Raw genomic sequence first — 27,084 nt, 5'->3', positions numbered from 1 at the left:
ACACAAAAGAGCCTGATTTAAGCAGTGGTACATTGTGACAACAGGAAGAAGGTGGTGAGCTAGGGCGAGGGTCAGAGCATGGAGAGGGGACCCCTGTCGACAGGTGAGAAGCAGAAAGACAAAAAGGGGGCAGGGCTTTTATTTTGCTTCAGAATTAAAAAAAAAAAAATGCAAATGACATCTCTAGGTTCAGGTTACTTCCTAGAGTTGGGATAGACCATCCAAGCCTGGTCCTTCTGGAGGTTAAGACCAGATACTCCTGATTAAACATACTCAACTCCCTGCAAGCATTCAACTTAAAATTTCCTTGACTGCATTTCTAAGTTTCAAAAACACCCTTCCCCCCAAAAAGTGCATATAAAAAATATTAGGGTTGTGTTTTTTTTGGTTTAGCCTTTAAAAAAAATTTTTTTTAATCCAAAACCATAATTGTGGCTTACCAAGATGGATTCTCCTCCCCAGCGAGGATTTAATTTTTCCAGTCCCCTCCCTTGGTGCCTGTTACCCTCTGCTCATTTTTGATGAACTGCACATGTTGTAGAAACCACTCCTGGGCCTCAGACACGAGCAGTCTCCCTCACCACTGCCAGTGTCCTAATAAGGGAATGAACGAGCTCTGATTGGTGAGGTAAGAGGAGTCAGGCGGTGCATGATATTTTTGCTGATTGAGGAGGATAAGGTGTGGTTTGGCAGGTACCCCGTTGGTTTGGCTGGCTCCCGAACTAGTTTTCTTTTTTTTTTCCTTTTTCTCTTTTTACAGTTCAAATTCTGTAAAATAGACTCTAAGAATTGTTTTCTCACTTAAAGGTTAGCTGGGCTTTGAGAGTATCATCTTGACACAGATCATCCGTGATGGGGAAAAGATAGGAATCCGGAGTGATATGAAAGGAGGTTGAGGTTATGGCTAAATGCTCCCAGTTGCCAATTCTGCTCCTCCAGGGGGGCTGTCACCAGAAGGAAGGGGGCATCAGACTTGGTCAGATTTGGTCATGGAGAGAACAGGGGGGTAGACCACTCAGTGTATTTAATCAATGTTTATTAAGTTTAAAAACGCTACCTGCACAACAATATTAAGTAACATCCACTTTCGGCTTGTAAATATTGATGTACCCCAATTTTAAAAAATAAGAGAAACAGAAAGAATGTTCTGGATCATAAGGACAAGTGGCCTCATCTATTTATTTCCACTCTGATCTCTAAATATTTGCCCATGACTCCTCTCTCCAGTCTATTTTCTGAATGACCCTACACTGCCTTTTAACATGATTGCATCTGGCCGAGACTGTTCCTAAGTCACTCATTATGTATCAGTGTTTCTCAGCCCGGCTGCAGGCTAGAATCACTGGGGGAGTTTTCATGCCTGGATCATACCTACAGTGGGTCTGGTTTAATTGGTCTGGGACACAGCCTGGGCAGAAGGATTTTTAAAAGCTCCCGCAGGTGGTTCTGTGAGAACCACTGCTCTGAATGCATCCTCTGTTGTATCATCCAGCTCCCAGATGGCAGGGTCAGGCACTTTCTCTTTCTGACATTTTGAAACCTTGAAAGAAAATGCAATATGTATATGAAACGAGTTAGACAGGTTTCTTCTCAGGTTGGTAAGTTCAGTTCAGTTGTTTTAAACCTAACAGTAGAGAATTGTGCTTTCAACGAAAATCAACTTCTAGACACATGGGTATTGTTTGAACTTTATTTTCCATGCATGTAAGGAGTGAAGTTCTCTGCCAAGTAGTCGAAAAACAGTGATTCCATTTCAAAGTCATAAGTAATGAAGTTATGTTTTTAATGTTTTCTCTGTGTTCATGCAAGTTATTCATCTCTTAATATTTAATTTAGTTACTAAATGCTTCTTTACTTACTTGACTTTTAATATTAATCCAACTTTACATTCTGAAACTGTGAAATTGCTGTCTTTAGCAAGGATAGGATGATATGACCGAGGAATTTTTAAAAAGTTACCATCCATCTTGAAAATAAGAGGATCTGAGAGTGTAGTACCAGCATGGAGAGAAGTTTTGAATTTTGGAAGAGTCTGGGATTAATTTGATATCCAGAATTACTCATTACTCTCAACTTCCTCACTGGAAATTTCATTACCAAAGGAGAAAAGTCATTTAGAAATTCAGGAGAACAGCCTGAGCTAGGAGTATAAATTAGAAAAGCATCACCTAAAAGTTGACTAACAAGTTATAAGAGTAGATGGGATTACCCAGGGCAGGTATGTTAAATAAGAAAAGACTAGCATTGAGCAAGACACAAAGGAAACTACAAAATAAATGGTAGGCAGAGAGTTTCACAAAGGAAGGTATGATGAACCGTGTCAGAGACCTCTGTGAAGTCTAATAAAATGGGGTCTGCAAAGGGACATGAGACAGTTCATCCCAAAGTATTGCCCTAGAACGTACAAACCCATAATTCTATGTCATTGGGGATTATGGCTCCTCATGTCTGGATCACAAATAGTCACCATATTGTTCTGAGACACTTAATAACCAAATTGAGCTGTTCTTTTTGGATGTTTTGATCAGCTGATCAAGTGATTAAGATGTCTGGAGGTAAAATAAATTCACTTCATTGGCCCCCTGTAGACACATCCCTAGGTGATTTTAGGTTAGCTACAAGGTAGATGAAACTAATTTATAAACCTAACTCTAAAACCAAATGTAAAAGTAACAGGACTGCTCACAATACAATGGAATTAGCTATTTACGGTTATCGTCATGATTTATCCCATGAATTACAGATTCTGTTTTGACTAAAGCACATGAAAACATTTCTAAAGGACTGGCTAAGTCAAACTTGCTTAGTTTACCTACTTGTACTGAATTATTTTTGCTTTTCACAGACATTGCAAAGGGCCAAAACCAACAGTAGGCTTGATGGTGAGAGGGGAGAGACTACGGAGAGTTATAAGGATGTTATAAGGGAAGATGACCCGGGAGGAGGAAGTTATGGTGGGGAGAGGCATGCACCAGAGTAAGAGGAAAACAAAGAGTTTCTGCTCTGCTCATGAGGCACGATGAGGCCAAGCATGTGACAGGAACAGAGACAGGCAGATGGCAAGTGTGCGTGTGCACACAGTCACTGGACAAGAGCTCTTGAAGCAGGCCAGGATCCACTAACAGTATAGAAAACACAGTCGACTCAGCTTGACTTTAGCCCCTTATTACTGACTGTATTCAAAAGTCAAATATCTTTCCTGTCTACAGCCATTTGGTTCTTCTTAACCAGGAAAACATACATTTTCCAGCTCTAAACCCAAGGGGACTTTCTGTATGTAGTTACAACATAATGCCATCCACAGGGAAAATAGCGTTTAAATGAGAAACAAATTTACAATAAATGCATTAAAACTTTGGCGTTTTTGGCCAGTGAGCTAAATTCCCCAGGTACCTACCCACACAGACACTGGCAAGATGGCTTTGACTTCTGGTGGGAAGGAATTGAGAGGCATGTGAAGTGTTGGGGCTCTGCCTGCTGTATTTTTTTGCTAATCCTCTTCTGTCTCCAAGCATAGCCTTGAAGCTGCCACTAGCACTCCCAGGTTGGTTTAATATGGCTCTGTTCCATCACTTCATGGTGCTGAAGTTCAAATCTGAGAGATCCCTTCTTCCCATGGTGAATGATCAGGCTTCAGCTTCTGGATCTCATGATCAGAGAGCAAGTCCCCTGGCCCAGGCAGTATGGCCGGGGACACAGCCAGGTTTCCTGGTTCATTTTCACAGCCAGTGTGAAGTGCCTGCCTTGTTGGTGACTCACAAAGCTTCTGGATGAGTATGTGTGTGCACAAGCATGTGTCTTTGGGACATCCTTTACAGGGTAGCTTCTCCCATTGATAAATCTCTAATAACTTTGAACTTCATTTTCTCAGTAAGTATTCAAAAGCCTAGGATAGAATTGTTGGCCTTTCCTTATTCATGAAACTGAGTCACATTTCATTGATCCATCCTTTTGGAAAACATTGTTGTACTGAATGTGACACTAAAGCTTTTAAGTGGCTTCATGTTGGCCTATCTGTCCTTTCCGTATCTGATTCAGATAAATCCATACGAACTTAGGCAATTCATTTCATCTTTAGGGAATGGAATTAGCCTTCATCATCCTTAATTAGCCTTCATAATTACCATTGCTCAGTGTCTTATGCCATATGCCTTTCTTGAATTCATTACTAAAAATACTTAATAATACCTACTTTATGCAAGAACATTGGGGAGGAGAGCTACAAATATGTATAAAACTTGACTCTTGCTTTCAACAAATGTAACATAACGTGAGAAATAAGATGACACACAAATAACAACAAGGCTATATTGACAAATATCTGGAACAACAGCAAAGATTTCACAGGAGGGAAAGAGTTCCTCCCAGTTGACTGCCATTATGTCTGGTAAGACCTCATACAGATATGTGCCAGCTTTGAGGGATAGAGAAGAGCCCTCTAGGTAAAACTGGAGAAGAGGAAAGAGAAAAAATTTCAAGACCATTGGCTTAGATCAAGGATCTGCAAACTGTTTTTGTAAAGATGGTATATATTTTCAAATTCGTGGGAAATACACTCTCTGTCAACATTACTCAGCTCTGGCACTGAAGTGTGAAAGCAGTCATAGACAATCCGAGAATGACTATGTTCCAATAAAACTTTATTTACAACAGTAGAATGTGGGCCAGATCTGGCCCTTGCACCACAGTTCGCCAGTCCCTGGCTTAGATGACTGAAGCTATTTGTTAATCTACAGAACACTCATACAGAGTCATAGGTTAGAAAGAAAACCAGTATGGGGACTAAAGACCCAGGTCTAGTCCTGATTTAGTAATTGGTTGTGTGAGTCACTTCACCTTTTCAACCCCAGGTTATCATGTATACAATGTACAGTATGGATTGAAAATAACCTCCAAAATTCCTTCTAGTTTAATTATTCTATGGTTTTAATATCTTGCCACCGTGGTGGATTTCACCTGGGATCTGATTAACAAGCAGAATAAGTGGAAGTTTGATTTACCTCTATGTGGGCACAGGAAGTACGAGAGGTAGCCAGAATGAAAAAAGACATAAATGCCATTCTGAAAAATTGGAAGTCATAGCTTATTGCTTTTGCAGGATCCTCCACAGTGCTTCTGTTCTAAACAATTGTAGAAGTTGCTGAACTGAAGTCTCCTCTTGCAGCTCAGATTTGTGGAGCCTTTGATATTGGGTTGCTGGCCCTTTATTTCTCGGGAAAGCTGCAGAGTGAAATGGAACACCTGGAGTGGAGACTGAAACTAGAAAATCCTCCCTGCGTGCTTCTGTAGGGCCACCGCCATGCAAGGAGCCTCCCTCCTTAAGCTCTGTAAAACGGTCGGTTTACTCTTCCAGTTATTGGAAGCTGTCCTCCTGCATGTGCCAAGCACAACTGGAGCCTTGCTAATACCCTTCGTGTACTCCAAGCCCTGGCCAGACTGGATTGTTTGCTTTCTCGTGTCCATATTTCCTGACTCTGCAGCCTTGCTATTTGAGCTCTCTGTAGGTGGAAAGAGCCTCTTCTGTCCTCCCAGCCCCAGTCCTAAAGATCTAGCTCAAATACCAGTTTCTCCATGAAGCCATCTCTGATTGCTTAGCTGGAACTGTCTTCTTCTTCCTTTAAACTGTAGATCACTTTATCAATGTCTCCTATGATATTTACTGCTTTCTGTCTACTATCATGTTCTTACACATGTCTTAGCTTCCCTACCAGATTATAAACTCTTCTGAGGATTTTAATTCATCTTAGTTTCCACCCTCAATGACTTGAATAGAGTAAATGCTCAGTAAATGTGTGTTGGATGGATGCATTAATTCCAGTCACCTAGGTGTCAGTTTGCATGTTAGAGCAGCATTACCAACCAGCATCCCAATGCTGCAAGTTAAGACACCACACTCATATCCAGCACATCGCCCACCATCTCCTCCTCAGAATCTAGGCTACTCAGAGCCCACCACTCTGATGTCCCACTTGTTTTTAACTGTCCTCCCCTCAAAGTCTACGTTCCACATGGATCAGTGGTTTGGTTGTAGAGGAATATAGACAAGATTAGAGACCTATAAACCAGTACCAATGCTGTAACTTTGTTATATGTAATTAGAAAAAAAAATGCTTTTAGAGTAAGTCGGTTATCTCCCCTACTAAAGCAGTGCCTCCTGTACTAAGTAACAGTTTTAAGGAACTAGTGATTACGTTGGTATCTAGTCAGGAGATGGCATAAGCCTTGTTGGTTAATATTCTGTTGATGGGATATAAATCTGCTGGTGTAGGACAGGTACCCTCAAGCAATTTAAGTACCCAGGAATGTCTCTAATGCCCTTGTGTCCCTCTCTCGGAGCCCGGACGGATTCTTGAGCTGTTGGTGATTCTTCAGTTAACACAGACACACACACACAAATGTAGGAGCTTAATTATGTAATATTACTCTATCTGTTTAAATATTCACATGTATATAGGGTCTTCTTTTAACTCTAACCGTGGAAGAGGTTTTTTATTCGGTTTGCTTTGGTTATGCCGGCTCTTTACCAAATCACAGCAGTTAGGCGTCTGCTTAACTCCCACCACATGGAGCAGGACCCATCTGCGGCAAGGCTTCTGTTGACTCAGGAAGACGATCTGCCAAGTGCAGAGCAGACTCATTGACTTCTTCTCCCAACAGTAGGGAGGTTGGACCCATTAGTAGTCATTGGCTCCCAAGTCCCCTACAAGAATAGATGTCCTTTGCACAGGTCCAAACTTCCAGGGTTTGGCCTTTCATTTTCCATTTCCTGTCTCTACTCATGATTTGCCTGTCTGTTTGCTTACCACTTGTAAACAAGACTGCAGTTCTAGCATATGCAGGGGAGCTATTTAGCCAGCTGGACATTAGGCAAGTTTGTGTAATACATCTGGAGTTGGGGAGGCAGTAATCACCCCAAAATATGTTTTCTTGTTAGAATAAGTCACCTCATTCTTCAGAGTTGCTAGAAACAATGCTCCAGTGTCACGTCTATCAGTATAGTTGAGCTTTTTGTTTCTGAGGAAGAAAGCAAAGACAAAAGGTGGGGGGAAGGATGGGAGGTTGTGCTACCCCAATGGAAATGGAGCCAAGAGAGCACCGGGAAAGAGGAAATGAATACTAAATCTTTTTCCAATTAAGAAAAATGAGAGTGGAAGCAGGAAAGCTCCAGAGGGCACTTTGGGGGGAGGAGATCATAAAAGGCCTGTTATGAAAATCCATTACCCATAAATTCCCCTGCATTAAGCACTGCCTGTATAGAGAGGATGCTGAGAATCCTCTCAGCTGACACAGGACATGTGACTTCACTTAGTGGTACCCACATGCCATGTACCATTTCCGTCGGCATGTCTGGAATACCGCTTTACCCTTACAGGAACTCCCTCTAATTAGTCACAGGTTCATAATCTCCGCTTAAGAACATCTTGTTTTTGTTTTCCCAATCCCTTTGTTTCTTTTGTCCAATATTTAGCAATGTGATAGTGGTACCATATTTCAAAGCTCTACCATGTGAAATTATGGACCTTTGTACTGCATCACAAAGTATTTCAAGTTTGGGGGTAAGATTTGAATTTCTAGATCACACTAAATATAAGACTCATCTAAAACAAGTTTATATTTTTACATTTGAAGATGGAAACGGAAACTTTTGTTTCTAGGAGATGAAGTCTTTGACTATGAAAAGAATCTGCTTGTTTATATATCTGTGGTCAGATGCAGTTGCATCCAAATCGGCCAGTGGAAATAGGGGGGTTTCCCAGCATCCTGCTTTGAGGCAGTTTTTTCGTCACTTGTATATCCACGTTCAGACCTACATGCAAGAAAAAGAACTGGCAAAATGTAACCTTGACAGTCATAGACACCTGGGTTTGATGAATTGTTTTATCATGTTTTACCTGAGAAAATTTACTTAAGCCCAAGGTTTATTGTCCACATCTACGATGCACATTAAAGCAAGGCTGTTCTGTAATAGATACAGCAGTCAAGAAAACAGCCCCAAATCAGATTTTACTTTTGATTGACAAAATTTTTAAAAGCCCAAGTTTATTAATGATCATATTTTATTTAAGATTTTTATTAGACAAAGAATCCTAGGTTGGGAATGAAGAAACGGTCATGTTTATGAAAACACAGGTAATAATTGGGTTTATCCTGTCTTCAGCCACATTTTATAACAGCTGGATCTTAAACATTCATAAATTAAGAAGTGAACTGTTTGTATCTGACCAAGCCTGCTGTTTTTAAGCAAGCTGGGTGGGACAGTGGGAGTGGCACAAATTCAGTCCTGTTTGTAACAGAATAAATAGATTTTCATTTATCTCAGGAAACTGCCATGGAATGATCCCTCTAAAATCTGGATTTAACAGGTTTGACAGATACATTGTTCCTTTAAAAAATAAATGTGGGGGGAAAAAAAGCAATTCAATAAGAAAGTAAATCCAGATCCTATTCATTTTTATTTCTACTGAGTATCACCAACCATCTATGATGGACGTTTAAAAAGAAAATAGCACCAGTTGAATAAAAAGTTAGACATTTATCCCATCCAAACTATAATCTCAGGAAATGTTTGGGAAACTCTGTGTCTCTTCTATCATTATAAACTACAGCTATTCATACAAACACAGATGAATCACAGAAGCATAACACTGTGTGAAAAGAACTAATCACAGAATGCATATTGTATGGTTATGTAAAGTTCTAAGAAGGCAAACTAAAAAAAAAAAAAGAATTGTTTAGGGATGCATCCCTTGGAGGTAAAATTACAAAGAAAGGCATTAGGATAGTTAAAATAGTCAAAAATTCAGCTTAGAGAGTGTTTGGAAGCGTTTAAAAAGAGATAGGGATGGTCTTGAAGAAGGGCACGTAATGATCTCCAAGGTGCTGTGCTGTTTAGGCTGGCTAATAGTACATGTGTGTTTGCTTCACTGTCCTTTTAAGTGGTCGTGTACTACACACTCACTTATAGGTATAGTATATTTCATGCTAAACATCTTTTTAATTTAAAATATTGACCCCCAAACAATTAGAATTTTTTAAACTTCCTGTGACTATGTATCAATTCAGAAGTCAGTCTCTAAACTAGGGATCTGCCTGCCCCAGGGGAGGACCATTCTGAGACCTGTGTTCCCATAAACCCTTAGTTAGCTCTACAACCCTGAGTCAGAATCAGAACTCACTGTACTCCCTGGGTTCTTTCTAACCATATGTGATCAATCAGACCTGATCTATTTGTTTGACAGGATGTCACAGTCATAATGATGCTAAGAACCAAACTTCGCGAGAGTTGTGGAGGCAAGGCCTCATGTCGTTTCCTTCTGCTGTGCTCTGCAGCACGTGTTTCCCCATCATGATTTGTGGTTATAGAAATTCATGTGATTATGGGATGTCACCATTATGTAAAGCAGATGGTAGGCTGGTGGTGATAACTTGTGGTGACAACATATATAAGAACACTGAAATGTGTAAGCACGCAGTGTCTTACAACAGAGAACCAAAACGTATGGCTGCTATGCAAACATTAGTAATTCTCAAATGTGTGTGTGCATGAGGAGATGGGGTGGGAGAAGGAGGAATAGATGAGGTAGGACATACCTCTCGTCCTGGGTTAGTTTCTTCAGAGTAATGTATCCCTTTGCATGCCTGCATCCTCACAAGAGGCACATCCCTGATATAGCAGTGAGTCCTACGGTGAAATTCAAAAGGTTTTTACCTTCCTTCTCTACCAGAAAATAAAAAAAAAATATGTCTGTGTGTGTGTGTGTGTGTCTGTGTGTGTGTGTGTGTGTGTGTGTATGTATTCTAAATCAGGGGAGCTTTCTTTCATTCTATCCCATATTAATTACTAACAGGCTAATTTACTAGTGGCTATTAATCCATTTCTAAACATTTTCTGACTTGAAAATAATTTTACTTTTTTCTCCATTATAATTTTTAATGCCTTTCTTTTAAAGGAATCCAAAGGAAAAACATTCAGAATTGGACTTTATGTGCCTTAAATGAAACCACAATATTTTACAGACTCCACATGTAAACAAAATCATATTTAAGAGCCTGGAATGAATCTAGACGCCTCTTTTAACTTTCAAATATACAATAAATCTGCAAAGCAAATATGACTCATTTCAGTAGCTCAGGATTTTCCCTCTTGATCACAGCATTGCCTGAAATTTTGCTAAGTGCATTTGAGCAATTCACAGAGCTAACTGGATATGTTTGGAGAATCTGCTTGCATTTCATATTATGAAAGAAAATCACTGGGGTTTTTTGGTACATGAAAAACAATACTGTGAGTCTGTATGAATCATTTTGCCTCCTTGATAAGCACATTTTCAGCCCATGTGAAGTTTTTAACTCTTAAGTGGAATTCCATATTAAGACCCAGGTTAAGACAACATTGGCAGAACCAAGAACGATGGAAATCAAAGAAATGTAATTGACTAAGAAGTTGTCCTTTGCAGCTGTGAACCCCAGGCAGTCTTCCTCCTGAGCCTGCGTGGGGAGTGTACAGCAGCAGAAAGTGGAGGCAAGATCATGTTTGGGATTGAGTGTCTCAGTTACAACCTGGAATCTTCTTCAATCAGCACCACCTTCTCTCAAATGACACCTTACACGAAAGCAGAAGTACAGGAGGAGGCAGGGAGATGAAAGCTGATCTTAGGGTTCAACTAAGTGTCTACTGGCCTACAAATGACTGTGAATTCACAGATAAAGAACTGCTGGTAGGATTCCTTCTTTCAGGCAGCAAATTTATTTGTTCTGCTGGAATTTTAGGTGCAGCATTCTCTTTTTAACATACAGGAATGTGGCAGAATCAATTAAGGAAAACAGGGAGACTTGGAAACTTTGATCTGAATGGGAATCTCTTTAAGTTTTTGTACATAAGCCTCATTTTAGTGCCTTGAGCCTTTTATTTTCTCCAAGGGTTTCCTCACTTAAATTGTGGGTCTGCATGTGTGTCTGTACATGTGTGTGTGCACTTACCAAACACGAGGAATGTTAAAGGATGCTAAAGGGTTTGAAGGGGCCAATTCAAAGTCTGTTCAGTGGCACTCTGGCCATCTCTTTCTACATGCCAGTGGTTCTTGAGTGCTGAAGTTGCTGGAAGAGAGTCCCAAATTCATATCCATACCAAGTAATTTTTGTGGGCTAATAAGTAACTGTTTCAGCTGTTCTTAAGATACGTATAAATGCAGTGGTTTATAAGATACAGATTCCTTTTTATGCAGTGTTGAATTTATAGACACTTCATAAAACATTTTTAATACATAACAAAAGTATAAGCAATTGTCATGATATTTTAATTTTTCTTGATATTTTAAAAGGATCCACATTCTTATAATGTTAGTAACCACTGCTATAAGATATAGAAAATTAAATCTTTTCTTCAGCACTCTCTAACTTGTAATAAAATCAGCCTCCTCATAAAAGTGGTTTTTACTTTTCCTTATTCTATTTGTAAACATGGTTTCCTGATAAGAGATCTTGTCCTGTTAATAAAATGTTATTGCCAGTATGTTTACTTGAAAACTCTCAAGTCAGAAAATATCAAAATAGGGGGGAAAAAAGATGAAATTAAAGGAGATGTGAGTAACATTCTTCAAACTATGGAGAACACGGAGTTAAAAAAAAAAAAGCCAAAACTCTATACTGTAGATGAAATTATAAGAAGAGTTTTGCCAATGTTGTGCAAGTCTGGAGAAATATTTGTTGGAGAAGATGGGGTGAGGGGGACACTGAGGCAAGATGACAACTAGTGCCTTGCTCCTGTGCCTTGTATGGAAGCCTCAGCCACTTCCTCTCATCTAAGGACATTCAAACCCTGGCCCATCCAAATATAAAGACACTGAGTCATCAGTGGTTTCATTATTTGCCATGTCTGCAATACTTTTATTTATTTGAACTATCTAAAAGGCACAGCATGTAACATGATTACCGTGTTACTTGAATATATTGAGGCAGTAGAGGTCTGGTGGTAAATACTTAAAACATCTTTGGTGTGAAAGCCACAGCATTCCAAGGAAGTTTTCCCATTGCATAGATCTGTTTTTTCTTATAATATAACACCAGCATCTTTAACCAGTGGTTCTGGGAATGGAAGACAAGCCAGTTCTCTCTGTTTTTTTCATACCACTGACAATCAAATAGCATCATGTTATTATAATGGACTTCTAAGATTGTTCAACATTTATTCATGCACACACATCCACACACGCACAAGATCATCTCTCTCCCAAATATCTCATGAGCCATTTAGCTGCCAGAAACACTGGCCTTCCTGCAGAAGGATCAATCGTACCTTACTTCAGGTGTTGTCCAAGAGGAGAGCAAAGGCAGTTACCCAGAAACAAAGCATACTACTCCAGAGTAAGCCTGTCTTCACCCAGCATGGGTGGGAAAGTCGTGGATTCTGGTCAATTGAGCATTTTATTAAATGAGGTGCTTTACGTATCGTTTGTGGTTACTTGTTTTTAAATAAAACTCACTTGATTAGAGCTCTAATAAACATAGTTTAATCTTTCTCAGGTGATTCAGAGGAACTTTGAGTCCTACGCTGCCTCTGAATCATCTGGGAACATCAGTTGTCTTTGCGGCGTACAATACGGTAGACCAGTTAATGCTGGCGTCTGGTGACGTTTCACAGAAACAACAAATGGGTTGTTATGTTTTTATTACAATCCAGTGGGTGGTTAGGTATGATTTTTACTAGTCAGCAGCATTCCAAATACATTTAAATCTGGCGTGTGGAAAATTAGAAATGTTAACATTTTGCCTTTAACTGAAGCATAAAGCAGAGTTGTGTTATCATGTGGACGTATTAAGGATGCTGTGTTCTCATCTGTCTCTTTGGATAAATTCGTCTTATGGTGAAATTAGCACTGACAGGCGTTGCTGGTGTTATGTACCTTTTTGGAAGGCTATTTGTCCTTGTGCATCAAAAGCTTTTAAATGAGCATACGCTTAAACTCAGAAATTCTAGCTTTTGAGAATTTTTTCCTGGGTAAATCATTGAACAAGTGGTAAAAGTATATCTATAATGATGTCCTTTGCAGTATTGTTTATAAGAATATAAAGTTGGAAAAATCTTACCTGCCCATCAGTAGAAAACTGAGTAAATAGATAATAGTCCCTCCATATCATTACTATGTACATCTATTTTATAGAATACCATGTTGCTGTTGAAAGTTATATTTTGCTGATGTGTTAAAATAGGCATGAATAAGGTAAATTTAAAAAACTATTTCTAAAATCATATACAGAACATGATACCATTTTGTTAAAAATCAAAATATCTGTGGATAGGAAAAGGTCTGGTAAAATACATCAGGGATTATTCATTTTCCTATCTGAGTGCTGTAATCAGGGACCTGATTTTTACATTTTGTGATGTCTAGTTTAAGAAAATAAAAAGTGTATGTAACTTTTAGAAACAAAAAAATTTGACAGTTAAGTTCTTCGAATTTGAAAGAAAAATAACCTCTGGTAGTAGTAGGAAGGGTTCATGCTGCGGGACAGACCTGTAAGCTAAGCACCCACTGTCTGCCCTGTACTCTTGGGCTGGTGTAGGGAGGCTCCCATTTGAAGAATTTCCACACATATCAAGTCATTTGGCGTGGACACAATTTCACTTATGAAGTCAACTGATACGTTATTGAGCCAGCAACTGGGTATGTTCGGATTCGAAATACCATGGAACCATTTTGGCTCCTTTTTAGTTTTTAACTTTGAAAACAATTTTAACATGTTTGTTTGTCAATAGCCTCAAAAATCTCTCTCAGGCGACTGTGTATCCCAGGCAAGAGGCTATCCATGGAAAGTCGTTGTAAATTTTAAGCAAGAAGAGTTAGGAGAGAAAGTGGAAACCATCTGGTTGTTCAAGGCCACTCCTCTACTGAGAAATCTAAGATGAAAGAAGATTGAGTGTGACCTGACCTAGACCACTGGCAAATCTAGGTCACGCCAGAGCTAAAAGCAAACAGCGTCCACCGTGAAGCACGTTGTGCAGGTGGGAGGAGGAAGACAGTAACATCTCAAATTGTTCGAGTATGGTGGGAAATTAATGGCTTCAAATGAGACTCCATTTAGGAGAGGGGAGAGTTTTGTTTTTGACATAAGGTGTCCCATATGGAGCTTTTATGTCTCTTACTTGCCTTGGAAAATGAAGGCCTCAAGTAATAACCAAGACCTCATGGCTGATCCAGAGATGTAGAAGAGCAAATTAAGACTTTCTGTTTGATTAACTTGGGAAGCAGTCATTAAGGACGCATTCTCCCTGCTGCGGTTAAAGCTGTCTAGTGAGAAATAAGCAAAAGGAATATTGGGCCAAGAATCTGAAAATTGAAGCCAAACCACTGGGAAGGGCTTTTGACTGTGAACTACAATGTGATTAAATTAGAAAGGAACATTCAAATCATGTCATGTTGTCGCCTCTAAGTCAACAAGTCTAAAATGGAACTCATCTTTCCTCACACACAGCTCCTCCACTGCGCTTTCCTAATAAAACAAAATACTACACTGTAGAATGCCTTAGCACAACATAGCCATGGTTTCATTTGATTGTTACCCACGGGCAGACAAGGCAGTTTAACTCAGGTTAATCAAAGGGCTGAACACTAGTAAAAGACCAGTTCTAGAAACCTAGAACTGAGTTCTAACCTAGTCGTCCTTTAACTGAATCACACTGCCCTTCTCTCCATATTTGTGGAAATAAGTCAGTCAGTTTTATAGAATTATTAAGTGACATTCTATTTATGTTGGCATTTGAATATTACACACTAGCAGATTTTAGTTAAGTATGAAGTCAGAGTTTCTGAAATAACAAAGAACAAACCGATCAACCCTGAGAATTGTTCACCTTGTTTTTTGTAAGAAACCTAGGTTAAAAAAAGTTCATAGCATTTGCGTTATTGAAGTCAAAAGACAGAAACAGATGAAGTGAAGTAATGGATCTCAACCCCCAAAATACCGAGTTTGTAAATCTAATGGGAACAAACAAACCATCACAGTCATATTAGGTTCATTTCGCTAATAAAAATTATATGATTCTGCTGTTTTGCTTTCTTTCATTTGTAAATTATTTTAGCTTTGTCATTATAGAAGAAAGATAAGCATGAAACGGCTACATATCTGGATTTCTATTTGTGGACATGTAAGTTTCACTGTAATAAAAGCACCTTTACTAGCCAATGTGAAAAGCCATCTGCTGCACGGTGCAGCTCCATTCCAACCCTTGAACCATCAGGCCAGCCAGCACTACTGTGTCTTCTCACCACTCTGTATCTCAGTACACAGTCCTCTTCCAAAGCAACCAGGTTAACCACGTGGGCCATTTCCTCTTGAGTCTGAGCATCTGGATTCCCCAGCAATGAGTCTTCATTTGGGAATAAATATTAGGAGAAACATATCTAACATGGTGAAATTGATTATATAATTTTCCTAAACAGGCCTTTGCTTTAGATGAAACTATGAAAGCTAAATACCATATATGCACGTGGAACCCTCTGTGCCTCTTCAGCCTGCCTTAGCCTTTAGGTTTCTGGCTAAATACACGCCTGTGGGCTCCCAGGATGTGCCCAGCATGTGGGTGGTGGGACATCAAATTATGGTTTAGAACAAAAGAGGGGGGCAGGGAGGGCGCCGCACTGACTATGAGGTCTCCTGTCACCTTTCTTCAGTGAAAAGGAACTAAAAGGAAAAAATTAAATCTAAGCAAAGAGGATAGCCTGCTCTGGATTTTAATTAGTGATTTGGCTTACTAACGCCAAAGTCCTGGTTTGGTAACTTAACTTGATCTTTTCTGACCCTTGTGACAACATCTCCACAAATAATCCATACAACATGTTAAATCTTTTTAACAAGTGTTTTGATTACTTTCAGTTCAATGCTTTCGATTTCTGCTTCTAAATCTTACGTGCTAGTCATCAGCTAAGTAAAGAAGTCTAAGTATGTTAACCTACAGTCTCCAAAGGCAGCTGCTTTTGTGTAAATTTTTTCAGTTTAAGCTATTGTTTGATCATTGTAAATTATCCTGTGTAGCTATTGGATGAATGCTTTTCAGATACTTAAAAGTTTGAAAACTAGTCAGCTAAACTTAAGGAACAGAACCATCCTTAAGGAACTCTGTAGTTTCGTAAGTAGTCAAGTTCAGGAAAGGACTCAGGGTTGATCCTGCCAAGAAGCTGGTGAAGATGGTGGGCAGTTGGCAGGCTCAAGAGGTTGTCCTTGTGATATTGCAGAATCGCCTACCAGAGGAACGACGATGATGAGGAAGAGGCCGCCCGGGAACGGCGCCGCCGCGCCCGCCAGGAAAGACTGCGGCAGAAGCAAGAGGAAGAATCCTTGGGGCAGATGACTGACCAGGTGGAGGTCAATACCCAGAACAGGTACTGTCCTCTTTGGAAGGGAGAATTTCTCAGTTGCTTCTTAGCCTGTCTGATAAGAGGAGCGGGTTGGGCAAAGCATTCCCTTCTCAGCCCAACTCAACTCTTTTGCAGTCTTTCTAGCTTGCTTGATTCTTTTGTGACCATTTTAGGCAACTAACCAGATTGGACAGTCAATGTGACTTAGACATTAGGACACCAAAACTCCTTTCTCTCCCCCATCCCATCCCCTAAACACACCTATTTTATTTTCTTTTGTAATCTAGTAATTTTTAATTTGCTAAAATTATGGGTATATCATTAAATAAGGAAAACTACTTACATTCATTCTTTAAGACAGTATCTGTTTTGAACTGAAGATGTATTAGTTTAATACTCCGCTGTGCCTACCAGTAGCGGCTAATGCTTGAATTTTAAAGTAGGCATGAATTGCAAATGTCTTATTTTTTCCTGATACGCAGCCTAAATCAATATTCTCTGATCACTACAATATTCAGCAAGTTGCAGAATCCTGTTTAATGTAATTATTCAAACAAGCTTATGAATTCACAACTACATTTTTTCCTATACAGGCCCTAGCAGACATTAGGAAAGTTGAGAACACTTAATAGGTTCAACTTCTTCAAAAAGGCTTTTACAAGTTCACACATACAAGGTCCTATAGTGTATTATGTTAACAGTTAGTATATGTCATTTACATGCCCCAAGGTGTAGAAAAGATGAGGCTATTTGAAGGTGAAAGGGAGAAAAAAATTAATTTTATTTTAAAACTGTGGGCTGGTTAAATATAATGAAATCACAATATAAGATGTTTTGTGTGAGTTTGGTTTTAGTTTGTTTTATTTTCTGTTGTTGGGAGGGCATTGTATTTGATAGTCCCCTTAATATAATCTATGTAGAAAATTCTGAAGGGAAAGAGTTCTGGCCTCTTTAACCTGAATTTAAGTGGAGATACAGAGGGTTTCTGAAAGCATCATGAAAATTCTGGCAGGCAGGATGATTCCGTCCAGAAGCTTACTGGTTAGGTGGAGAAACAGACCGTGTCCCTCGGTAAGGAGCTTCTCATTAGGGAGGAAGTATAGCAAAGAGGTTGCAGGTGTGTTCTCTGGGGTTCACTCCCTGCCTTTGAATCCCAACTTGACCCTTCACTAACTGTGTTTCTTCAGTTAAATGGAAATAAAAGTCATACCTTTTTCTTATGAATGTTAAATTTAGCTAAGATGCTAATATATGTAAAATGCACAGTGTTTGCACAGAGTAATTTTGGCGATTATTAGGAAGATGATATCAGTCTTACAGAGCAGGACTCCATTGTCTTCACTGCCTTTTCTATTTCTGAGCTGAGGGGGATGAGAAACAGAGTTTAAAAAATGACGTTTTAAGGCCTTTCATGAATCCGTTATTAGGGAGTGATCAACAATGCCTTAAAAAATTACTAGTGGCCTGTAGTTTTCTTGCTTTTAAGATCTTGCGTCTACTTGTGTTTCTCTTCTTCTTTTTTTTTTTTTTTTACATTTTACTCTTATTATTTCATGATGTTGACTGAGTACAAAATTCTTTTTCAGCAGAACATATTCAGATCTGAGAACCCGTGATTTACCTCTGACATATTAGTTAGCCACAAGAAGAGTAAGCTTTCTCCTAGGGGCTAAACAACTGTAACTGGTGCTTGACCTCCCCTGATGCTTGCTGTCATGATTTATAAACAGGCAAAAAAAGGTTCAGTAGAGTCCATTTGTTCTTAACTCAAGGGTCCTTTAAGCTGGCTAGCATTTTGGAATTTGGGGTACCTCTTAAAAATTATCTGAATTCAGTTGATCCCAATGCCTTATGTATAGACTTTTCCTCTTAAATTCTAAACTATTTGCATTTTCAGAGAAATTTAATCCTTATGTGTCTAATTCATGGAGGACAGTGTCTTAACAGCAACAGCTAAGGCCAAGAAAGTTTAAATTCTAACCTTCACTCAGCCATTTCTTGTTGTTAAATGTGAAATATGTTTTTCCAAAATTAAGTGAACTTGAACTTCAAAAGGGCCAAGTTTGGTATGAAGCATGAAATTTGATGGAGTTTCTAAACATTGCAAGACATATTCTTCCAACTCTGGTCACAGTCCTGGTATCACATGACTGATTGTTTCCTGCCATTGAAGACCAACACTCCTGGCTTGGGCAGTGTCCAGTATCCCGCAATAGAGAGTGCGGTGATGGACATGCTACAATTTGGTTTTTAGAGGTTTTCTTTTCTTTTTTTCTAAACATCAAATTTAACTTTTCTTCGTCTACTCTAGAAAAGAGGGCAAGAGACCCTTTATGCATTGAAATCTTGATAAAGAATGTAGATGGTATATATATATAAATTAGGGCAATACCAATTGCTTTAACAGTGGGTCCCCAATTTTAGTAATTTGATGCAATAACACATAGCAGTCCAGTGTGGGTATTTCTGACTGGTAGAACTATGTTCTTTTTTTTTTTTTTTAACATTTTTTATTGATTTATAATCATTTTACAATGTTGTGTCAAATTCCAGTGTAGAGCACAATTTTTCAGTTATGCATGAACATATATATATTCATTGTCACATTTTTTTCTCTGTGAGCTACCATAAGATCTTATGTATGTTTCTCTGTGCTATACAGTATAATCTTGTTTATCTGTTCTACAATTTTGAAATCCCATCTATCCCTTCCCACCCTCCGCCTCCTTGGCAACCACAAGTTTGTATTCTATGTCTATGAGTCTATTTCTGTTTTGTATTTATGGTTTTTTTTGTTTTTGTCTTTGTTTATTTTTTTTTTAGATTCCACATATGAGCGATCTCATATGGTATTTTTCTTTCTCTTTCTGTCTCACTTCACTTAGAGTGACATTCTCTAGGAGCATCCATGTTGCTGCAAATGGCGTTATGTTGTCAGTTTTTATGGCTGAGTAGTATTCAGAACTATCTTCTTTACTCTTGTGACTGTTAACTCCTTGGGCTTTGGAGTTTTTTTTTTTTGGAGCAGACAGAGATAGAAAGGGAAGAGAATTTAATAATAAAAATAAAGCAATTTTAAAATAAAATAAAAAGCAGAAGTACCTCTGCTGATTACTTGTCTTCATCTGGACATCTCACTTCTGCTCACATTTCATTGGAATTACTGATCAAGTGTCCCTACTTTGGTGCAAGGAAGAGGGGAGGGTAGGAAATCCAATCCTTGACTGGCAGTCACTTCCCTGTGACTGTGGAAGGAGGAGCATGAGTCGTGGTGACAGTTAGGTGTCTCCACCATGGGGGTCATCAGCGTGAGTAGAGCATCTCCACCCTGGAACATACACTCCCTTCCTCTCAACGTCCTCTGTGTTCTAGCAATCCAGATCAAGAATTCCAGATGACTTGGCGACATGTCAGAACACTATATGATACAAGAGGAATTCACTCATTTTTTTCAGTTCAGTCCTTATCTTAGTTTGAGTTCCCTGAGAATCAGATTCTGAAACAAGGATCTGAGCATGAATAGTTTGCCTGTAAAGTGATCCCAGGAAAAATTGGTAGCAGTGTGGGCAAGTGAGACAGGGAAGGGAAGACAACCAGATCAAGGTTTCATGACCAAGCAAGTTACCACTGTGGGTATCTGGAGCTTAACTCCACTGGGGAACCCAAGATCCCGTGTGGGACTGGCACCTCAGAATACTCTGACTCCCAAGGTGAGGAGAGCTGAGGTATTTATACACTAATACTCATTAATTTTTGCTTGGGGCAAAATGCCCAGGGGACATTAATACTCAAAGCATTTCTGGTATATAGAGTAGGCTCCTGCATGGCCAGAGAAAGACCATGGGCAAAGATTTGCATATGCTGTTGAAAGCCAGGCAGGCATGTCTAATATGGTAACCTCCAAGGGGACACGTACTAATACGGTAACCTCCAAGGGGAAATATGTAGGAATCTGTACATATGCATATCTCTGCTCTAGTTCCAGTGTGGCACAGTACCTGAATCCAGCTGACTGACTAATCAGCAAGCTGTCTTTGGTGTTGTTTCTGTTGTTCAGTGTGCCCGACGAGGAGGTCAAGACAGCCACCACAAACACTCAGGTGGAGGGTGACGAGGAGGCTGCACTCCTGGAGCGCCTGGCCCGGCGGGAGGAAAGACGCCAAAAACGCCTTCAGGAAGCACTAGAGCGGCAGAAGGAGTTTGACCCAACAGTAACAGATGCAAGTTTGTCGCTGCCAAGCAGAAGAATGCAAAACAACATGGCAGAAAATGAATCGGCAGAGAAGGAAGAAAAAAGTGAAAGTCGCCAAGAAAGATATGAGATTGAGGAAACTGAAATAGTCACCAAGTCCCACCAGAAGAATGACTGGGGGAATGCCGAAGAGAAAAAGAAAGAAGAGAAAGAAAAGGAGGAAGAGGAAGAAGAGAAGCCAAAGCCAGTGAGCAGTGAAGAAACTCAGGTAGAGGTGGTGGTAAAAGAGAAAACAGCAGAATCCCAAGAGGAGACAGTAGTGCCACTGAAAAATGGGCAGATGAGTGCAGAGGAGCCTAAGGTGGAGGAGGAGAGGGGGGAAGCCTCAGATGAGATTGCCCATAATGAGAAGATGGAAGAGGAAGCAAGGGAAAGGGCTGAGGCAGAGAGGGCCAGGTTGGAAGCAGAAGAAAGAGAAAAAATCAAAGCTGAGCAAGACCAAAAAATAGCAGAGGAGAAGGCAAGGGTAGAAGCAGAAGAAAAGGCAGCTGCACAAGAGAGAGAGAGACAGGAGGCCGAGGAGAGGGAGAGGATTAAGGAGGAAGAGAGGAGGGCAGCAGAGGAGAGGGAGAGGATTAAGGAGGAAGAGAAGAGGGCAGCAGAGGAGAGGGAGAGGATTAAGGAGGAAGAGAGGAGGGCAGCTGAGGAGAGGGAGAGGATTAAGGAGGAAGAGAGGAGGGCAGCAGAGGAGAGGCAGAGGGCCAAGGCAGAGGCAGAAGAGAGAGCTAAGATAGAAGAGCAGAAACTGAAGAAGCAGCTGGAAGAGAAAAAAAAGGAAATGCAAGAGAAAAAGGTAAAAGAGGAAAAGGTAGGACAGAAAATAGAAGGGAAAGGGGTAAATGAGAAGAAGGTACAAGAAGACAAACCTCAGACAGCTGTTCAAAAGAAACAGGTACAGTAAACATTTTGCACCAAGTGTGTGATGCCTGTGACAAGAAATGTAATGCGCATCAAATTTGGGGCTGAGGCCACATTCTTCCAGCCCCACATGCTTGATCGTTTGGCCAGCTGTTCATTTTTCAGGTCATAGCAATATGCAAGCATGCAGCAATCGATCGATGGCTAATACTCAGTCCATCCAATTTACTGGGACAATCAGAGAGAAGTGAATTGCTCTGTGCTTGGTTGTTATGAATACCAGAAAAATGAATTAACCCAAAGATGATAAGTGTGGTGGTGCTGTGTTAGACTTCTGATTCTGCACCTGCATCTCAGCTCGTTGCTTCTAACAATTTATCTCTATCCACAGGTCTACATGGTGCTCTAGGACCATAACTCCTCACTTTATCCTTCTGTTTGGCATTTAATAAAAGGTGATAAAATTTGGGGTAGGAAACTGACATGAAGAATCATGTTCAGAAATATCATCTTATGAACTCAAAAATAAACCCCTTGAAATGAACTGGTAATGAAGGAAAGGAGCCAATTTGGACCTTTTATAAAAAAATGTCAAAACCCTGATTTGCCATCGTGTAGACCTGGGCTTAATGTAGACTTGCAGAAAGCCATTCATCTGGGGCAGCATCAACTTGTAACTGACCAGAAATTAAGAGCACACATTTTGCTTGTTTTACCATCTGGATGACACAAATAAATTTATGTAGCACAAGAAGGGTGGAAATAGTTGGGGGAGGCAAGAAATATTTATAAGCTAAGAAACATATTTTTTTCTGTCTGCAAGGCTGCATTAAAAGCACTGTACCTAATAACCACCACCACCACCTACTCTGCAAAAAAAAGAAAAAAGAAAAAAGAGACGCTTGTGTCTTCACCTTTCCAGAGAGAACTCTCTGTCACTAAGTCTGCACTGCACTGAAGTTATCTTTCATTCCTGCTTCTTACAAGGGGCTCATGAACACACCATTGAGATGATCAGGAACAACAATGCACCAAACCACACACGAGGTTTGTAAACACGCACCAGAAGCACCACGTCACGCTAGATTTCAGTGAGCACAGTGACAGGCATGTGAGAAAAAGTTCTGGTGGGAGGAGACTATCCCACTTTGCTGTTTAGAACCACTGGCACTGAGATAGCCACATAGAAGTCATTTCACGCCACATGCAAAGTGACCTGAGCACCCTCTCACTCTTATAAGCTAGGAGGGGCTTCTTTTAAATGAGTGACTTTACCATTCTTGAAAATGCAAAGGAAGAAGAAAGGGGGGCTAAAGTGCAAGCTAAAAGAGAAAAGCCCCAGCAAGACAAGCCTGCCTTCAAAAAAGAAGAGGTAAATATTGAGAAAGAACCTAGTCATGAAGCATCAGGGAGCAGTGTTCCGTGACATTTCAGGTCTGATGATCTCAAAATTGTAACCTCTAATCCAGTGTTTTTCAAGCTCGTGATCCACTGAATGGTGAAATCAATTTAGAGCATAACAAAATTAGCTAAATATGTCAATCTGCATTTTTAAAATGAAATAGAATAGAAAATATCAGAGGGCATCGTGGCCAGTATTGTTTTGTGATATAAATGCTCGTTCTTACTATGGGTCACAGTCAAAAAGCTTGAAAAACATTCTTCGGATCAATCTTTCCCACTTTCTACTCTTCCAAGTGCTATTTGTTTTTCTTTGAGCCATCTTACTTTCATTTCAATCATGAAATATTTCCAACTGGCTTTGATTAATGATTTAACTTTTCGAAGGAAAAACACTCCCACACATCTCGGTAGAAAATTTGATGAACTGAAGATGATATTTGGTTTTCAAAAGAAAAGTTTGGCACAGTGTTCTGCATTGCATTTCTGGGGCACACACAGGAGCTGGTGCCAGGGTGTTTGACTGTAGGTAAGTAAACAAGTCAGTGGACCAGAGGCGGCGGCAGAGAGAATGTCATGCTCCAACATAATCAAAATGCCCCATCTGGCCTGACCGTGTTTTAACCATGGTGCTAATGTTAGCTCCAAGCAATCTTAAAAATTATGACAGTATTTATTACGTTCAAAGTACTGGATGTGGTAAAACTAAATCGTCAAAAGTGAGAAGGCTTGAATTACTCTGCCTATGGGACTGAATCATAGCTCTTGAGCTCCGACTCGGATGGACTTGTGCTACAATTCTCTGCCCATTATGGTATAGATTAAGGAACAAAAATCCATATTTAGAAAATAGGTGAGATTAAATAGGGGGACAGTTATTCTCTTAAATGTTTTTTTCCTGAGATTCGTATTTTGAAAAGTAAGAACTCCTAGTTTGTGTTATGTGTATGTTGTTTAAGGTATGTGCTCCTCCCTGTTTCCAGTAGAACTTGTGATGGTTTGGGAGTGAAAACAGAATGTGAGCAGTGCCCAGTTGAAAGCAGGAGAAAGCGTAAAGGCTAATAACTAGAAAACTAAATTTGACTCTAATGAGGCAGCTGAAGAAATCATCGAACGTGTTGGGAAACACTGTTTACATTCTGTAACAGAAGAACACCTACAAATCCATCCCCCCAAAAATCAAAATTACATTGGAACTAAACTCAAACAGAAATACCCTATATGCGTTCATCTCTAAAGCTAGTGTTTTGTGGGGAATATCTTTAAGTACAGAAGGAAGAGGGCATGAAACCATACTCACTGATTGAGTTTAGGGGCAGGAGGGGAAGCTGAGTAAATGTTTGGGTTCGACTTAATTTAACTCAGTTCACTAAGATGGGGTTTGTTTTTAATGACCGAGGCGTTCTGTGTCCATGCACTATGTCCGCGGGCTGGCAGGGGCTCACCAGCTGTCCTCCAGTCATCCTTTTGCCTCTTTTGGGATGAGGCCCCAGTTCAGCAGTGGCCATGGTATGATGATTTCAGACCTGCTCCTTTTGTAGTTTGCCCTCCAGCACATTCCAGTGTCCCAAAACCTGGCCTCTTTTTGACACAAGGCCAGATTAGCAACTCAAACTAAAAAATTCCTGCTTTAACACCGCATACATAAATTACTGGTTGAATGACTAGATTTTCCCCCTCTTCCAGCTGTTTTTGTAATTGCTTCCTGTGGATAACTTTAAGTCATATTTAACATGATTTAGCCATTTTAAACACCCATCTCATCTCCTTCCATCTACCCCACCGTTTTGTCCCTCTCTCCCCCCGTCCAAAAAAGTCTTTCCTTTCAAGGAACTATGCAGGATAGGTAAACCCAAACGTCAGGTGAGCTGTCTTAGGGAAAACATTTCCAGAAGTCACTCTACTGCCTTACAGAAAACCTCCTTTCTCCCACTTCAGTTTAACTCTTTGTGGCGATGGATTGCAGATAGCCACCACTTAATTTAGCTTTTTCTCTGTAAGTTAAATTTAAGTTAAAAAAAATTAAGTTTTGAAACTTAATTCAGCTTCGTCTCTTCCTTCCCCAATTATAAAATGCCTCCTTTTAGTTCTTCACCCCAGAGCTTTTTTTTTTATCCCCCTGGCCTCTAACAGAAAAAGTTTCCAATGAAACTGTTCATAGAATATTGAAACTGCTATTAATATCACATAGGCCAAAGCTTCTCGAACGTTAGTGTGTGTGCAAAGCACCTGGGAATCTTCTGAAATACACGCTCTGACTCAGTGGGTCTGGGGAGAGCCTCAGCTCCCTGGTGAAGTCCATGTTGTCCATGGATCAAACTTTCGGTAGCAAGGACATCCGTGTGATAGACCTTGGACCCGAAAAAGGAACTGAAGCTTCTGAGTCTAACAAAAGTGTGTTAAACTAGTGTGAAAAACTGTAACTTGCACCAATTCTCATTACTATTCTGGAATTAGATGGTGCAAAGCAATGCATTGGCTTTGCAATACACTGAAAGCAGTACACTGAAAGGACTGGCAGCTCAACCACCTTATGAGTGTCTTTCTGGCACAAGGACATGTCACTGAAATTCCCACTCACCCCCACGCACACCCCCAGGTGTTTTTCCATTGAATAGCCCAGATATCTGTAGTTTTATCCTAATGATCACATTTGACCAGAGCCTTTCGTATGAGTGTTACCTGCTGATGTTATCTGTATAGGAAACCCTTCAGCTCTTTCAGGAGGCATAGCCCCATAGTAATCCATCAGCACAGATTTTCTTCACGGTAACATTTAGACCTAGAGGATCTAATGCTTTCCCCAGTGGGCTCAGAACCCATGACCTTGGGTTGAATCTGCTATAGAATCCAACCCACTATAAGCCTTAAAATAAAATTGAAAGGTGTTACGGAATTACTTATTCATTTCCCAGGAAGAGAAATAATTTGCAGTCAGAATCCAATTTTCATCATTTCATTTGGAATTTTTCTCAGAAAGTCTTCCAAAGAGAATATAAGTGTACCATCCACCACAACCTTTGCCAATAAAGGCAGAGCCTGAAAACAGGGAGAATTTTTCTTCTGTCAGACGTGTATTTTACAAATCTATTTTACACACATTTTTGGTCAGTAAATCAGATAATGCATTTTGGGAGACTGGAAATACCTCTGACTCCAAAATAGGGAAAATGAGTTAAAGGGAATTGCTCTTTGTATATATAGTGCTCCACAAACTAAGATTTGACTCACAATTTGTTTCACAGTCTCCCTGGAATGGGACCCCCTCACCCTTAAATTTGTATCCTCAGATACTTCTTAAACTCCAGTCCATGGTTTCTGGGGCTGTACCCAACAATGGTGGGTTAAAACAAGAAGAGACCTTGCTTGCTCCTGCCTGCCCCGGACAGCCTCCAAGGAGCCACACTAAAGCCGTAGGACAGGACAGGAGTTTCCTTTTCTTCTCTGTAGCTTCTCAGGACAAATCAGGAGCCAAGAGGGAAACAATCAGGTGAAGGATTAGGAAGGGATCATTTAGTCCAACCCTCTCTTTTTATGTACATGGAGCCAACACTCCAGAGAAGCGAGGTGACTTAAAGTAACACAGCTAGTTTGTTGACAGCATTGGAACCAAAATTCGGACTTCCTGACTTTCAGACAAAGCTCTCAGAGAGAATGGCAAAATAACAGCCCCCTCTTCAGCATGTCTAAGGGTTGTCCTAAACATATGACCCTTGGAGAAAGATTCAAGTCTTAACTAATAAGGGTAACATGGTAGTGAATTGTCCCTCCATAGTAATTTAATCTAATAACACTCGAGGAAGGCAGTCAGGCAGAGGACTACCAAAAGCTCATCTGTAAAGAGCAAAAAAATGTACTCTGCTTAGTAAAACATGCACCTTGGGGGCAGTGGTATCAGAAATATAGTGGCTGCAAAGAGGTAGTGGTCAGATAAGGGGAGACCATCCTGGGCGGCACCGGCGCCCTGAGTTCTCAGCCCTGCTCCTCCTCAGATTTCTTTAGAATGCTAGCGCCTTGTCACTGTCTGTCTTGAAAAGAGCAATGATGAGCCTCACCTGTTTTCACACTCATTTTTTAAGAATGGATGAGATGGTAAGGTAATTTGAATTCCTTTACCCTCCCAAAAAGCTATGTAAATTCCATTTACTTTGAAATAATGTCTCACTATGAGGAACTTGTAACACAAAACCCACAAAAAAATTAAAGCTAACACCTGGT

General features: G+C 40.1%; 1 protein-coding gene across 12 annotated transcripts in view; it reads left to right on the top strand.

The window, feature by feature from the left end:
* Positions 1-27,084, top strand: part of CALD1 (caldesmon 1) — a 176,806-nt gene that overhangs the window by 124,541 nt on the left and 25,181 nt on the right. For 7 of the 12 annotated variants that reach the window (XM_031455415.2, XM_031455422.2, XM_031455414.2 and 4 more), the window contains 3 exons: positions 16,233-16,379; positions 20,413-21,499; positions 22,760-22,837. In XM_031455415.2, the coding sequence (XP_031311275.1) occupies positions 16,233-16,379; positions 20,413-21,499; positions 22,760-22,837 (1,312 nt within the window). The remainder of the gene's footprint in view (positions 1-16,232; positions 16,380-20,412; positions 21,500-22,759; positions 22,838-27,084) is intronic. The other 5 variants (XM_031455421.2, XM_031455420.2, XM_010975682.3 and 2 more) reach the window with 2 other exon arrangements.

The sequence above is a fragment of the Camelus dromedarius genome, chromosome 7 (genome assembly GCF_036321535.1).
Source record: "Camelus dromedarius isolate mCamDro1 chromosome 7, mCamDro1.pat, whole genome shotgun sequence".
In the NCBI taxonomy this organism is placed as follows: domain Eukaryota; kingdom Metazoa; phylum Chordata; class Mammalia; order Artiodactyla; family Camelidae; genus Camelus; species Camelus dromedarius.
This window is presented reverse-complemented; position numbering and strand designations above follow the sequence as displayed.